Genomic DNA, 16,059 nt, shown 5'->3' with positions numbered 1-16,059 from the left:
CTTTAAGCTATGGAAGATTCCCCTGTGGAGCTGTCCCCTCCCACTGGGGACAACTCCTCCACGGGAACTCTATCCACCGACAGGGATCCAGGACTTTCTATCTGGCAAAAGATTGGAAAACTTACTGATCAACAGTAAACTATACTCTGAAAATACCCTCACTAGCCATCAGAAGCAAGGGGAATAGCAAGGTACCACTGCTGGGAGCAGACCAGCAATCAGGAATCCCAAAAGCACCACTGATGACCAGGGATGCAGGCAGAGGAGCAACAATGAGGGAAAGTACCAGCGGGGAGGGGGAACCTGCTGTGGAGCCTTAAGTCTTTGCCTTTGACAGGATTCTCCTTTCAATACTTCCTGCCAAAGGCAGGAACAGCTGCCTGGGTACCAACAGGGAAGTGAGACTATGGGGGACAAGGAAGGGGAAATTTTTTAGCTGAAAGTAGTAGGAACAGATGTGGAGAGAAGTTCTTGATGAGCTTTATATAACTCTGGTGGGACAGAAATGGCCACACAAGTCTATCACCACAAGAAAATGGTTTCCAACAAACAAATCCCCAGCCCTCCCTTGTGGACCATCAAAACATGTGGGAGGTCATGCATATTGATTGATGTTCTTACTTAGCAAAGTCTCTTTATTGTAAAGACATACTCTATTTCAAGCCATAGTCCTACAGGCCTTTGATGATGTGCCTCTCAGCTTTATTTTTATAACTTTTCATTAAAGACCTATTAAAGACCTATGATCCCATCATAGATGAAAGTGAAAGTGTTAGTTGCTGAGTTGTGCCTGACTCTTTGCGATCCCATGGACTGTAGCCCGCCAGGCTCCTCTATCCATGGGATTCTCTAGGCAAGAATACTGGAGTGAGTTGCCATTTCCTCCTCCAGGGGATCTTCCCAACCCAGGGACTGAACCTGGGACTCCTGCATTGCAGGCAGATTCTTTACTACCTGAGCCATCAGGGAAGCCCATTTTTTATTATATATATGTATATAACTGATTTGATAAAGGTATGAAATCTAAAAGGTAATACATTGAATTTTTATAGTGATTATCTCAAGTAGTAGCTTCTAGATTCTTTTTTCCCCCTGTATTTTCAAAACTTTTAAAAGAATGAGCATGTATTACATCCAAAATCAGAAAAAAATATTATCAAAAAATAAGTTTCATCCAGTATCTCTAAGATCAAAGACTCACAGAGCCAATGGCTAGAAATGAACTTTAAACTCCTGTCACTTCTGGTCTCATCCCCTACCCCCACTCCATTCTACTTACTCTGGATTTTAGCGACATCAGACTTCTCACCACTGTCCAAGTACCCAGGACATGGGTACTTCATGACCCCCATGCCTTTGCACATGCTGTCCTCTCTTCATGAAATGCCTTTCAACACTTGGAGAGCTTCTACCCATCCTTCAAAGCCCTGCCTAAAAGTCATTTCTTCCAGAAGATCTCCACCTCTCCCCAACAAAGCTGTCACTTTCAGTCTGTTTTCACAGTGTGATTCCAGCACTGTCCCAATACTGACCACAGTGTATCATAACCGATTCATCTATTTTTCTTCAACTACCTTTCCTAGAAAACTGTGAGTCCATCAAAGACAGGGGCAGAGGCTATATTTTATCCCCTTTTGTGTCCCCCTTTCAGCTACACACATACTCAATTAATGGAAAATATTAAATTCCCTGTAGTATCCTTGCAAGTGGCCCCCTGGTCTCTCTACTTCATTCCCTTCTAAGCCAAAGGTTGGATAGTTTTACAGAGACACAACTGCCCCTTCTTTGATTCTTCATCTTCTTGAATTACCTCTTGGTCAGGGTTTCAGAAAGCTTGAATCTGCTCCATTTTGTGCCTCTAAACTGTAATTTCTGGTACAAATCATGCACCTCAAAGCAGAATATTTACATGTCCTTATGTACACAGTCCAGAACAATGACATTTACTCTCACCATTCACTCACCAAATCCCACAGTCACCTATTACACACCAAATGTTGTTCTAGGCACTAATAAAACACAAATGAACATGAGAAACAAGTCTTGTTCTTATAGACTTTCAATTCTGGTAAAAAAGAGAAAAAATCTAAAGAGGAAAAATATCCTAGAGCTGTAAGTGCTCTCCTGAGTCTTGGGTGATCAGAAAATAATAGGCAAGGCAAGGGTCAAATACCTAGAAGGAGCCAGCCATGTGACAATACAGGGTTAATAGGGTTCCAGCAAGAAGGAAAAGTTAGGTGCAAAGTCTCAAAATGGTTACAAGTTTAGAGGATTCAAGGCACCTGGAAAGTGGAGAGGTGAGGTGTCCAAGATGGACAGAGCATGGCTTCACAAGCCCAGCTAAGCATTTGGATTCGATTCTTGAACAGTGAAATTCTACTGGAGGGTTTGAAACTAGGAAGTGACATGATTAAATTAAGTTGTGTAAGGATTACTGCTGGCTGCTGTGGGGAGAACAGACTCTGAAGACAAGAGAAGAAGCAGGGAGATCAGTTAGGAATAGTGACATTCACTTTAGTTCAGTCACTCAGTTATGCCCAACTCCTTGCGACCCCATGGCCTGCAGCACACCAGGCTTCCCTATGCATCACCATCTCCCGGAGCTTACTCAAACTCACATCCATTGCGTTGGTGATGCCATCCTACCATCTCATCCTCTGTCATCCCCTTCTCCTCCTGCCTTAAATCTTTCCTAGCATCAGGCTCTTTTCTAATGAGTCAGCTCTTCACATGAGGTGGCCAAAGTATTGGAGTTTCAACTTCAGGACTAGTCCTTCCAATGAATATTCAGGACTGATTTCCTTTAGGATTGACTGGTTGGATCTCCTTGCAGTCCAATTCTCAAGAGTCCAACTCTCAAGAGTCTTCTTCAACACCACAGTTCAAAAGCATCAATTCTTCAGCACTCAGCTTTCTTTTTAGTCTAACTCTCACATCCATACATGACTACTGGAAAACCCATAGTTTTGGCTAGATAGATCTTTGTTGGTAAAGTAATGTCTCTGCTTTTTAATATGCTCTCTCAGTTGGTCATAACTTTTCTTCCAAGGAGCAAGTGTCTTTTAATTTCATGGCTGCAGTCACCATCTGCAGTGATTTTGGAGGCCCCCAAAATAAAGTCTCTCACTGTTTCCATTGTATCCCATCTATTTGCCATGAAGTGATGGGACTGGATACCATGATCTTCATTTTCTGAATGTTGAGTTTTAAGCCAACTTTTTAAATCTCCTCTGCAAGGAGATCCAACCAGTTCATCCTAAAGATCAGTCCTGGGTGTTCATTGGAAGGACTGATGTTGAAGCTGAAACTCCAATACTTTGGCCACCTGATGCAGAGAGCTGACTCATCTGAAAAAACCCTGATGCTGGGAAAGATTGAGGGCAGGAGGAGAAGGGGACGACAGAGGATAAGATGGTTGGATGGCATCACTGACACAATGGACATGGGTTTGGGTGGACTCCGGGAGTTGGTGATGGACAGGGAGGCCTGGCGTGCTGCGGTTCATGGGGTCACAAAGAGTTGGACATGACTGAGCAACTGAACTGAACTGAACTTTCATCAAGAAGCTCTTTAGTTCTTCTTCACTTTCTGCCATAAGGGTGGTGTCATCTGCCCATCTGAGGTTACTGATATTTCTCCTGGAAATCTTGATTCCAGCTTGTGCTTCCTCCAGCCCAGCGTTTCTCATGATGTACTCTGGATACAAGTTAAATAAGCAGGGTGACAATACACAGCCTTGATGTACTCCTTTCCTGATTTGGAACCAGTCTGTTGTTCCATGTCCAGTTCTAACTGTTGCTTATTGATTTCTCAGGAGGCAGGTCAGGTGGTCTGGTATTCCCATCTGTTGAAGAATTTTCCACAGTTTCTGGTGATCCACATAGTCAAAGGCTTTGGCATGGTCAATAAAGCAAAAGTAAATGTTTTTCTGGAACTCTCTTGCTTTTTCGAAGATCCAGCAGATGTTGGCAATTTGATCTCTGGTTCCTCTGCCTTTTCTAAATCCAGCTTGAACATCTGGAAGTTCATGGTTCATGTACTATTGAAGCCTGGCTTGGAGAATTTTGAGCATTACTTTGCGAGTGTGTGAGATGAGTGCAATTGTGCAGCAGTTTGAGCATTCTTTGGCATTGCCTTTCTTTGGGATTGGAATGAAAACTGACATTTTCCAGTCCTGTGGCCACTGCTGAGTTGTCCAAATTTGCTGGCATATTGAGTGCAGCACTTTCACAGCATCATCTTTTAGGATTTGAAATAGCCCAGCTGGAATTCCATCACCTCCACTAGCTTTGTTTGTAGTGATGCTTCCTAAACCCCACTTGACTTCGCATTCCAGGATGTCTGGCTCTAGGTGAGTGATCACACCCTCATGGTTATCTGAGTCATGAAGATCTTTTTTGTATAGTTCTTCTGTGTATTCTTGCCACCTCTTCTTAATATCTTCTGCTTCTGTTAGGTCCATACAATTTCTGTCCTTTATTGAGCCCATCTTTGCGTGAACTGTTCCCTTGGTATCTCTAATTTTCTTGAAGAGACCTCTAGTCTTTCCCATTCTATATTTCTTTGCATTGATCTCTGAGGAAGGCTTTCTAATCTTTCCTTGCTATTCTTTGGAACTCTACATTCAAATGGGTATATCTTTCCTTTCTCCTTTGCCTTTAGCTTCTCTTCTTTTCTCAGCTATTTGTAAGGACTCTTCAGACAACCATTTTGCCTTTTTGCATTTCTTTTTCTTGGGGATGGTCTTGATCACTGCCTCCTGTACAATGTCACAAACCTCTGTCCATAGTTCTTCAAGCACTCTGTCTATCAGATCTAATACCTTGAATCTATTTGTCAGTTTTTTAGTGGCATTAACTGGGGCTTATTCCCCCCCAGGGGACATTTGCCAATGTCTAGAGACATTTTTGGTTGTGACAACTTGTGGGGGGAGGGGGTGTTGCTGCTGACATCAAGTGGATTAGGTCAGGGATGCAGCTCAACATCCCACATGGTGCAGGACAGCTCCCACAACAAAAAAATGATGCAGACCCAAACATCAGAAGTTGTGGAGGCAGAAAAACTCTGAGATAGGGGGATATTGCCATGGTCCCAGCAAGAGGTGGTGATGGACTGGGCCAGGATAGTGTAGATAGGGATGGAGTATTGAAGGTTTTTCTCTCATATTTCCTTAGATTTCCTGAACATTACTGAGGCAGGGAAGGCATTCTCTACTCAGTGCCTCAGGGATAATACAGGGAAAGAGTCAATTCTTGGCTTTTGACTTTCAAAACCCTAGTTCTCAGGGAGAAGAGAAAGAATGTGGGTTATGGACAAAAGATCTGAAAGAAAGTCTTATGACAAAGAGCCAGAGGACCACCCCTATTAACCCCCTTCCCCTCCCCTCCCCTCCTCCTCACACAGATACAGGTTTCAGGAGATTGTCAGACAAGGTGTATGTAGTTTTTATGGATCTTTAAGAAAATAATCCCCACCCTATCTCACCTTAGACAAGCCCAGGGAGAGTGGGTGATGACAGAATGCCCACATATATTTGCAGAATCTGAGGCTGGAGGAGCTGGGCCACTTCCCCAGGTGGCACCCTAGGGAGGCCTTGGAGGAGAAGTAAGTGGCAACATGAGCCTGAGGCAAATGTCCAGAGACTCTCATGACCCAGCATGGTACGGGAGCCTGAGGACGACTCCTGGTGCCTGCATATCTCATAGAAGGAGCTGAGGGGAACGAGCAAAGTGGCCTCAGGTTTGGAACAGAGAAGTATCAGTGCAGGACTGACCACTGCGGATCCAGCAGGAAGGAGGATATCTCAGTAGCTGCCAAAGTAGGCTGATGATAAACCACAACAGATGTCCCCTTGGCACTACCCCAGCCCCCCTGGACCTTGGGCCACAACGCTGGAGAAGGCAAGAAGAAACCAATCCCCTTAGATTTATTTCTGTCATTTCCAGCAGAATAGAGATGTGAAATGTAAGTCAAGTTACAGAAAAATAAAGAAAAGCATATTTTTATTGCACCTGGATTTGGGGCTGAGACTGCTTCCTCTGAGGCTCCATAGGCTGTGGGCGTCTGCGTGTCCATCTGCACCATTATCACCTGGCATCGACTGCGCTATCCCAGGGGTGGCACCCAGGTCCATTCAAGGCCCCTTGAACGCTGCCTGTAGCTGAGGGCACCCCCTAAACTGTCACACACAGCCGGGCACACGTGTACATGCCACACATATTGATCAGAAAGAGCTGTCGCCAAATTACCATTTAAATCAATGGTTGAGCGCCCAGTAATTGGAAATGTCAAAACCCACATTTTCTAAGTGACCTCAAAACACCACATTGAAATCATTTATCTGAGCTAGATACACATTTGTTTTATCGCTTCCCTTCTCCACACTGTCCTGTTAGGAAACTATAAAAATTAGGGAACTGGGTAAAAGGCAAAAAGAGAAAGAAACTGGATAACCCACAAACTATAGCCCGACATTGTCAACCTTCAGAACACAGTCTTGTGGATATTCCATGAAGGTTTACAAGACTGAATAAAGTTTGAGGAACATCTGTGGCCCCTTCTTGGCAGTTCATACTTAACACATTCAAGGTTCCCATAAGTCCTGTGGGAAACAAGCCTATTTAACTCACTTCATACTAGAACTTCCAAAACCTATTTGACCACAGAACTATTTTTTTCCACCCAATTCCTCTTTACATCCAATTTCATGGAATACACCTCAGGGAACACTACTCCAAACATAAATTGGCCTAATGATTAAACAAATTAAGAGAACAGAGCCAAAACCCCACTCCTGGGCCAGCCAAGAAATTTTATAAACACCAACAAGCCATCAGGAACAAATCATTTACAAGGGAAATAGAGCCCAGAATACAGCCTGCTGTGGCCTGTATTAGGCCAGAGGTTCTGAATTTAAACTCAGCACCTTTAAGAGTCAGCCCCTATCCCCCAACTTCCTGGCAGCTACAAGGACAGGACCCAGTTTCTGAACCAGCCTAACCTCATGTCCTCCTGACCTCTTCAATCCTTACCCTCTTCTATCCTCACCTCATTGTGTTTTCCAAGGCACTGCTCTGCTCTGCCTCCCAGGCAACCACCACCACCCAGGCTTGCCCCACCCACTGGAGCAATTCAATGCAATATCATTACTGATCACCAATGAGATGCTAGGCACAAGGTTACCGCAATGAACCAAGCAAAACAGCTTTTTGGAAACATGGTCTAGAAGTGCCTACAAGCCAGAACTCTTCTCTGAACATCAGTCTCCACATCTGGAGGGAAATAAAAGAGTGGGAGCATTGGACCAGCAGACATCTAAGATTTCTGGTTCTGTGTTTCCAGGTTGGTGGAGCCTCTATCAATATTCCAGTAGGTACTTTTTCAAAGATGACTTCCTGGGGTGGGAGAAAGGGATCTCACACAGTTAACCAGCCTCAAGTTGGGGGATAGGCAAGGTTTCATCAGAAGGATTGTAGAAGGGCTAGGAAAGGCAGGAAGTCAAAGACTGAGACCCATCCCAGACTGGCCCCCAGTGAAGAAACCCCTGGGTTTCAAAGCAGAATTGCCCTGGCATATTTCTTGCCTCCCTGCACAGCTGGAAGTCAGACCCCTCCAATTTAAACCTTAGTTCTGCCACTACTCACTGTGCAATCTAATACAACATATTTCTCTGGATTTCAGGTTTTATCTATAAGATAGTAATAGTAATGACTATTTTCCAGAATTTAGGGGATCACAAAATGAGACACCATATGCATGACTGAGACTTAGAGATAAATAAAAATTAATTACATCCCATCGCTAAACAAAACTGTATAGCCTGAAGCATGGCTTGTAACAGTCATTGAACGAATGGTGAGTAAATGGATGAAAGAGCAAATAATAGAGGTTTCTGGAAAGGAAAAGTAGCCCCTAACATATAAACTCTGGTGGTGAGAACTCCAATACACACCCCAGATCCACTGATTTCCTGACTGGGAGGCACCTGATGTGCCATGCTCCCCAACCAACTTCCCACCATGAACATCATAGACATCACCTTGACTTTAAACACATCACCCTTCATCCAATCTTCATAGATAAATATCTCCCCTATCAGGGACAAACAAGGAAATTCATCAAACCATGAAGAATATTCCCTTAACAAATAAAACCCCTACTTTCAATGGCACAGAAAATATGATGTTGTTAGGGGTTGAATGCTTGGTGTTTCCCCTTAAAATTCACATGTTGAAGCCCTAACCTCCAACATGATGGTGTGTGGAGATGGGCGGGACCTCTGGGAAGTGATTAGGTTCACATGAGATAATGAGTGTGGTGCCCTCATAATGGGATTAGTCCCCTTCTAAGGAGAGGAGGACAGAGAGCTCTCTCTCTCCACACAGAGGAAAGACCATGTGAGCACAGCAAGAAGGCTACAAGCAGGACAGCGTGCTCTCAACAGGAGCCAAATCTGTGGGCACCTTGATCTTAGACTTCCCAGCCTCCAGAATTGTGAGAAGTAAATGTCTGTTGTTTAAGCTTCCCAGCTGCCTGTGGTATTTTGTTATAGCGACCCAAGCTAAGACAAATATCAAAGAAAATATAACTCCAACTTGAGCTTGGCTGTGAGTTAGAAAAGTAAAACTTCTTCTTAGCAATTATTAGCCACTGCTTCAACTGATTGTACACCAATCACATGGGGGAAATGAGAATCACCATAAGCATTTCTCAAGAGTTCGTGGCCAAAATACTGAACACAAAATTGTAATGAAGGATAATGAAATCCAGAAGAGAAAGGCCAATATGATTCTGGAAGAGTTATTAGGAAGGCATCATGCAAGAGGGATCATTTGAACAGGCAATGAAGGATAGTCAGGAGTTGACCAAACCAAAAAAGTGGCGGTGGGGGGAGAGGGAAGACATTTTAAGCAGAATAAAGGCACAAATGGGGAAATATTTGGAGGTGGGAAAAGGTACGGAGGAGTCAGAGACAAGGAATCATTCTAATGTGGTTATGACAGCACAGGCCTATTATAAGGAAAACACCTGAAGACGAAACAGGTAAACTGGATGAGGTAAACTCATCAGCAGGTAAGCTCTCATCAGCAAGACCCTTTATGGACTTCAACTTGTAGGCCAGAAGGTGAAGACTGGTGGGCATGGGCTGAAGCTTTCCTACTGACAGATTCATTCAGAAAGCAAAGCATTTCTTATAAACTGGCACTACCTCTTAAAAATTTGGAGATTTTCATCATGGCCTTGGATTTGGCAAAGAATCCTTAGATATGACACCAAACACATGAAAAAATAGATAAAGCTTCATAAAAATTAAAAACTTTTGCACTTCAAAGGACTCCATCAGAAAAGAGAAAAGATAACCAACAGAATGGAACCAACAAATCTTTTATTTCATAAGGAACTTGTATCCAAAATGTAGAAAGAACTCTTACAGCTCAATAATGGAAAAAACAACCTCATTTTTTAAATGTTTTAAAAGTTAAATTTCTAAATATTTAAAATAAAAATTAGGAGATTTTGTTTTGAAATCCAGATGCTCTGGAAACACTGAAAGAACTAACCACTCTGGGCTTACATCCCTTCGCAGTAATGACAGGAGAACTGAGCAGGGGCTGCCTCCTCTAAATGAGCTCCCTAGTCAGCCACAGTCCCCACTACTCCCCACTGTTCCCCAGCCCAGCCTACTTTCCTCACTGAAGCCAGTGAAGGTGATGATGGCTCTTAAGGTCATTGTCCAATCACTCTATGGCATAATCTCCTTAAGATTAAATTCATTCTCATGCTAAATTGGGAGGTTCTTAGATTTTAGATTTTTCTTTCTTTTCCTTCACTGATTTTATTGCCATATTCCAAGAAAACTCTTGGAAGTTAAGGATATATTATATATTTTGCATCTCTCACAACACTCAGCACAAGGCTAAGAACAAAGTCGACACTCAGTGTTCACTGAGTAAATGTGTAAGTGAGTGAGTAAATAAATGCTTCTCTGTGGTCGTCTTCGTTACCTGCTCTTCTTCCCCTCAATTCTAGATTTATGCCACTAAAAAGATGGCCTAAAATGAATATGGATGTGTAATTAAAAAAACAAACACTGAAATCAATCACTGAATTTCTATTTTAATTTTCTATTAGGATGAAATGGAAATCTGAACTCTGAATAAACGCAGAACAGACCATTATATCTGACAGCAGATGAATTAGAACCCAGGTTACTGGAAAATGCTTGTGAATAAGATTACCAAACACTATCAGTGATCTTTGAGGATACTGTGAAAGATAGGATAAGTGCCAAAAAGCTGGAGATGGGAAAATGTTCTGATTTTCAAAGGGGGAAAGAAGTCTGAGTTTGCCAGTTTCAGATTGGAGAATATGGTGTCACTCTCAGCAGGGTTCCTGAACAGGTTCATAAAGGAACACTTGTGAACACCTCAGACAAGAAACAATATCCATTCGGAGCCAGCACAGGGTCACCAAGAACAAGTCAAATTAAATTCATTTCATTTTCTTCTCTCTGATAAGGCTCCTAGCCCAGTGGGTTGGAGAAACATAGCAGATACAATATATATGGTGCAATGAGAGAGTGGGCAGTGAAAAGGGCTAATTCAACCCTTGAGCTATATTAATAGAAGCATTACATACACCATAAATTAGGAAGTGATGTTGTTTTCTTTCTCTGACCACATTGAAAGCGTCTCACTTATAACTTAGTATCACTCTTGAAGAAGATTTTTGACAGTACAGTCTTCTGCAGGTCCATTCGGCAAAATCTCTTTAAAAGCATAAAGCTTTAATCCAGATTAATGGCATCTGTTGAAAAACTGAAAGATCTGGCTGGGCCTACATTCTAAACAGTAACAACTGGTTGAACCCAAGTAGTGACTGCCCATTTGGACAGGACATGTGTTCTCAGGCCAATCATAATCACCACCCCCTTCTTACATTGCCCTGGCTGAGGTGGTAGGCCAACTGCCACAAATAATCTTACTTGGCCAGCTTCACTCACTTATTCTCTCTGCCAAGCACTCAAAGGCCTGGAGTTTGCAACCCAGGATGCAGAAGATCCAAAAGAGAGTTAAGATGATAAAGCAGCAGTGAACTACCTTGCATGAGCAAATGAGAATCATGGTTCAGGGTTGATGACCAGAGTCTGCAAATATCCAATGGGCAGTCATGGGGAAAAAGCATCTGTCTCGTTCTATGAAGTCCCAAGGTATAGAACCAAAAGGTGGATGAGAGACATACTTAACCCAACATAAAAATCTCCTTACAACAGCCAGAGTGGTCTAAAAATGGAATATGTGGGCTTGGGAAGTGGTGAGTTTCCCATCACTGGGAATGTGCAAGCATATGGTGTCTATTGTGTCACAGGTATATAATTAAAGGGATTCAAGGGTCTGATTAGGCAAGAGAAGGCATGAGTCCGAAATTTTTCACAATTGGAAAAAGAACTTGGAAAACAGTCCCCTTTGTTCCAGTCAGTAAATTCTTCAAAAAGAGAAAAAAGGGACTAAGCCAACAAAGAACTCAGTATCACTTTTAAAAATCAAAAGCCCCCCCACAAAATGCACAGAGGACAAAATCCGTCAGACTAGGTGGAATGTTTGTGCCAAACTGGCCAAATGATATCCAAGGTAATTGGCGTCAGGCATTATTTTTGATGACTGGTCAAACGCTCTTCAGAGGCCAGCAACAAAGGCAAGGGAGGAAAGTAAGAGGGTAAACAATGGCCTGTGACTGGGAGGCAGCCGGTCCCCACCACAAAACTGCCATCTGCTACTGACATCAGTCCTTCAAGGGGCAGCTTCAGACAAACAATGTATCGGGGACACTGGGCCTGAAAGGAAACCAACTGCCTTCACATTTCCCACCTTGTGACCTTGGGCAAGTCATTTAACATTACAAGGCCTCCATTTCCTCATCTCTAAGACTGAGCTCCTACAAACTCTGTCTGTACTTTGCATAAGCCCAGAGGGGCGAGGTCTGGGAGTGAGCCTTGGAAACTATCGAGCCCTGAACACACATCAATAGGTGATGATGATGATGAAAAAATAGAATTTTGACAGAAAAGATTCCAATTTCAGGCACGGTAGCATCCTGATCTAAATGGTGTGGATGTCAACCCTAGAGGAATAAAATGAAACTCTTTTAACCAGAATGCAAAGACATTTAGAGTTTAGAAGAGATAAGATCATTTGGACAAATTTCCTGCTGAAATGCATTACCCTGCCCTTGCTATTTAGACGTTAAAATAAACACAAAAGGTAAAAAGTAAAAGAATCACTCAGAGCTACAAATGCTTAATTGATCTTCAAGCAGAGTTCACGGTCCCAGTGGTAGCAATCCTTCAAAAATGAGATAAGTACATTTCCTACCAAGCCGATGCTTATAAAAACCCCAAACTGTCCCAAGCTCCGCCTACCCTTCTCTCTGATGGCATTTTTCATGGGAAACTCAGTTTTTAAAGAAAAAAATAAAAATCAGCCTGATTAGTCTTACAGAACATAAACTCCCTAAAAAGTGTGCAGGCTTCTGTATTGAGCAGTCAGAGAATTCAGATCTCTGACCAATAAAAGGGTGGATTTCTAAATTTTCAGCAAGGCTGAAACCTTGTAAGTCACTGTTTTCCACAGTGAACTGAAAACTGCAGAGGAGGAGCCCAGGGAAGAGCAGGGTTTTCTGCTCATTTCTCCCTGGGGTCTACCGAGAGGTGATTTGCATGCTGGGTTTGACCAGAACTAAAAGACACAAGACGGTTGGCAAGGCTGGAAAAAAACAAAGCTCTCCCCTGATGGGCTGCTCCCCTCCCAAAGTTTCCCAAGCATCTGAAGCATGGACAGCAGCTGTGATGCGCGACCTCCCAACGCTCCTGGGGAAGCCACCCGACTTCCTGGGTCACTGAACCTTGAGCAGCAGCAGCACCTAGAAGTAGGTGTGGAACCTCAGGTCACCAGAGCAACAAATAACCAACTTGCACAATAGTCCTGGGGTGGGGGCAGGCATCAGCATCCCCTGAAGATGTACTCGGTCCTTACTCTTTCTACAAGAGATCACAACACACCCTATGTCACAGCAAGGAGAACCATGACCAGAAGGAAATCAGATGCTGAGAGGCCCAGGCTTCCCTTAGGGTATATCCTAAAAGAAACGGTGAGCATGCTGGATGGTGTTTTCATGGTTTCCTTGCCAAAGCTGAGCCTAGGACTCACAAGGGTGCGAGAAGCCCCAGTCTGGCCTGAATAAGGAATCTACCTGAATTTGTCTATGCAATTGTGTCTGGTTTCCTCTTTCCCCTTGCTAGTGTGGATTTAGGGAGCGGCTTCTGAGAGGAGTGTGCACCCCGTGAGTGGCACTAAAGCTGGAACAAGCAGCCAGAGGTCATCTCACCCTCCTGGCAGGCTTTCACTGACACTACGGAAGCCAGGCAGCATCTACCAGCCGGCACACTGAACTGCTGGTTTTCAATGAAGGCTGATGACCCTAAACACTAACGCACAGACGGTGATGGGGGCCGCACACTGCGAGACAATACATTTTCTGCACTGAGCTCCCTCTTTATGCCTAAATGCCTGCATTAGTTTGGATCAATATGCTCCATAACAGTTAATCCATGGCAACCCCGACAAAGAAGTGCAGCCCAGGGATGCTGCTTCCCATAGTATACGCATGTGAATTCCAGACCAGAGAAAGGGGCAGAGGCAAAGCAATGACAAAAAACAGAAAGGAGAAAGAGGAAAAAAAAAAAAGCAGATCACAAAAAATATACATCTTATTATGGGGCTTTTTGCATGGCGGGGGGAGGAGGTAGTAACTGTCTTTGGCAGTGACGTCAAAATGGCCTAAGAGTAACATGCCACGGCCAAGATGATGGAGTATCTGAGACACTCCTAAAGCCGGGTGTAGAATCCTCCTCACACACCTGCAATGCAGTGATCGCCGCCCGTTCTACAGTCCGTACTCCCAGCGCCAGCGCTCTCTGCAGTCGAAACCAGTCCGGACTTGTGCAGCTGCCACTGTTCCTCCTCACAATAAGATTATTGATGCATAACAACATTTCATGATGGCAGGGAGGAAAAGAGGGAAAAAAAGCCAAAGCAAGAGAAGGAAAGGGGAGGGGAGGCATGACTCCCCAGCCCGAATCTCACCTTTTATTTGGGCTTCATATTCGGCAATGATTTCTTTGTCTTTCTTGAACTTAGTTTGAGATGACATCTTCCAATGTGGCCAAAGGCACTGACAGGCTGTTGGATTTACTGCTCCTTTTCTTCCCGAGTCCTCGCTCCAACCCTAGTAATCACACGGCTCTGGTCGATTTCACAGGTGTAGGGGGCTAATCTCTTTCACTCAGATGCAGAGCCAGCGGAAAAATCCCTCTCGTTCTCAGAGGAAATTTCTCTTTACTTGGCGAGAAAAATGTCTCAAGTAGCTTGGTCTGGTCAACTCCTCTTGCAGAAGAACCACCACCCTAGGAGCACAGTAACCTGCCGGAGATTTTCAAGATTTTTCTTCCAAAAAAATAATAACCAAGAGCACTCACTCTCACACACTCTCTCTCTCTCTCACACACACACACACACAGTCACACACTCACGCGTGCACTGGTGCACTCATCCAGCCATGCACACACGCAGTAGTGATGCACACTCACACACCCTCACACCCGCTCACCCTCTCACACACACTCACACACACACACACACACATCCACAAGAGGCGCGGCGCCTCCTTGGTCCTGCAGTCAGCCTCCGGCTGGTTTTCCAAGGCTCTGTTAAAGAGATGGTCAGGTTGCCAAAGGGCCGATCATCTCGCATCCTCCCTCCCTTCGGCGCCTCTGGTCCAATATACAGTGAGGCTCAAAGCCAGGAGAGCGAGGTGGAAGTTCTCCTGCTGCAAGACTTAAGCTCCGGTGAACCGGAGGCTGGACTGCACGCCCTGCAGGGCTGGCTGAGCGCTCCCCCACCGCTCTCGTCATCAAGCTCCACCTCCCGGATTTTATAACAACTGACACATTGTAGCCTACAGGAGAGCAGAACTCACTGCAAGCAAAAAGAGGAAGAAAGGCTCACAAAAGGGAAGGAGGCAGGAAAAAGAACTGGGCTGGGGAGGCCTGAGAGGCCCCTGAAGACTCCTACCATTGGCAGTTGGGTTAGGAATTCTTCCTCCAAAAACTCCAAAAGGTCCACCTTTTTCTTGCAACATGCAATTTAATTCAATTTCTCAAGCAAAGGCTATGTGACAGTTTGTCACTCTGCCTGATTGTCTAGCGGAGGAGAGGGGCTGATCCATGTAGGCAAGCTCATTAATATTTGTGGAGCATTATGGGGCGGCAGGGACAATGCCAAATGTCTCAGACATGCAGCTTTGCAAAGCCGTTGGGAGCAGGCTTGCTGGAAACCCAGCCACCTCAGGACAAGGGTTTAGCAGGACGCAGGGCAAATCAATAACTCATTGAGCCTCAGTTTCCTCACCAGTAAAATGGTTCTTTTTGGAGGATTTTTTTCATTCTTTCTTTCAACATGTATTTCAGTTTAATATAGGTCAGGCATCGTTCTGGGTATGGGGACATGGCAATGATCAAACTAGGCAAAAAAAAAAAAAAAAGATTCCCCACTTCTGGAGCTCCACAGTCTCCACATCACCCAACTCTGGGAAGTCAGCACTAGTCATGGTAATAATCTCAGTAAAATCAGCCCCAAGCAGAGCTCAGAATGCATCATGAATGGTGCCTTCTGGAACTGTGCAAGGCAAGAGGCCCTAGGAGGGGAAGATGAAAGATAAACAAAATGAGAAATTTATGTATGATAGAAGATGATAAGTGCTGTGAGGAAAAAGTATTGCAGGGTAGGGGCCTTCAGGAATGAGCGAGCTCTTGGGGGCTCAAGTAAGAATGTGAAGCTAAGCTTAGCACGGAGCATGATAATAAGCACTCAGAATACCCCTCAGCAAACCCATAACATAGTGCCCGTGAAGGAACAGGCACAGATACGGGAGGTGACTTGCCCAAAGTCACCAGCATTCGCTCCCGTGCTGTATGACACCAGATTCTGCCCATGCATATGTGCA

The 16,059-nt window shown here is 44.3% G+C and overlaps 1 protein-coding gene across 4 annotated transcripts in view; it reads right to left on the bottom strand.

Moving 5' to 3' along the window:
- Nucleotides 1-14,941, bottom strand: part of SRGAP3 (SLIT-ROBO Rho GTPase activating protein 3) — a 247,345-nt gene extending 232,404 nt beyond the window's left edge. For all 4 annotated transcript variants that reach the window (XM_018038363.1, XM_018038364.1, XM_018038365.1 and 1 more), the window contains exon 1: nt 14,142-14,941. In XM_018038363.1, coding sequence (XP_017893852.1) covers nt 14,142-14,208 — 67 coding nt within the window. In that variant the 5' untranslated portion in view covers nt 14,209-14,941. The remainder of the gene's footprint in view (nt 1-14,141) is intronic.

This window comes from Capra hircus, chromosome 22 (genome assembly GCF_001704415.2).
Source record: "Capra hircus breed San Clemente chromosome 22, ASM170441v1, whole genome shotgun sequence".
NCBI classification, from domain to species: Eukaryota; Metazoa; Chordata; class Mammalia; order Artiodactyla; family Bovidae; genus Capra; species Capra hircus.
The sequence above is the reverse complement of the archived record's forward strand: the minus strand, read 5'-3'. Positions and strand labels throughout refer to the sequence as shown.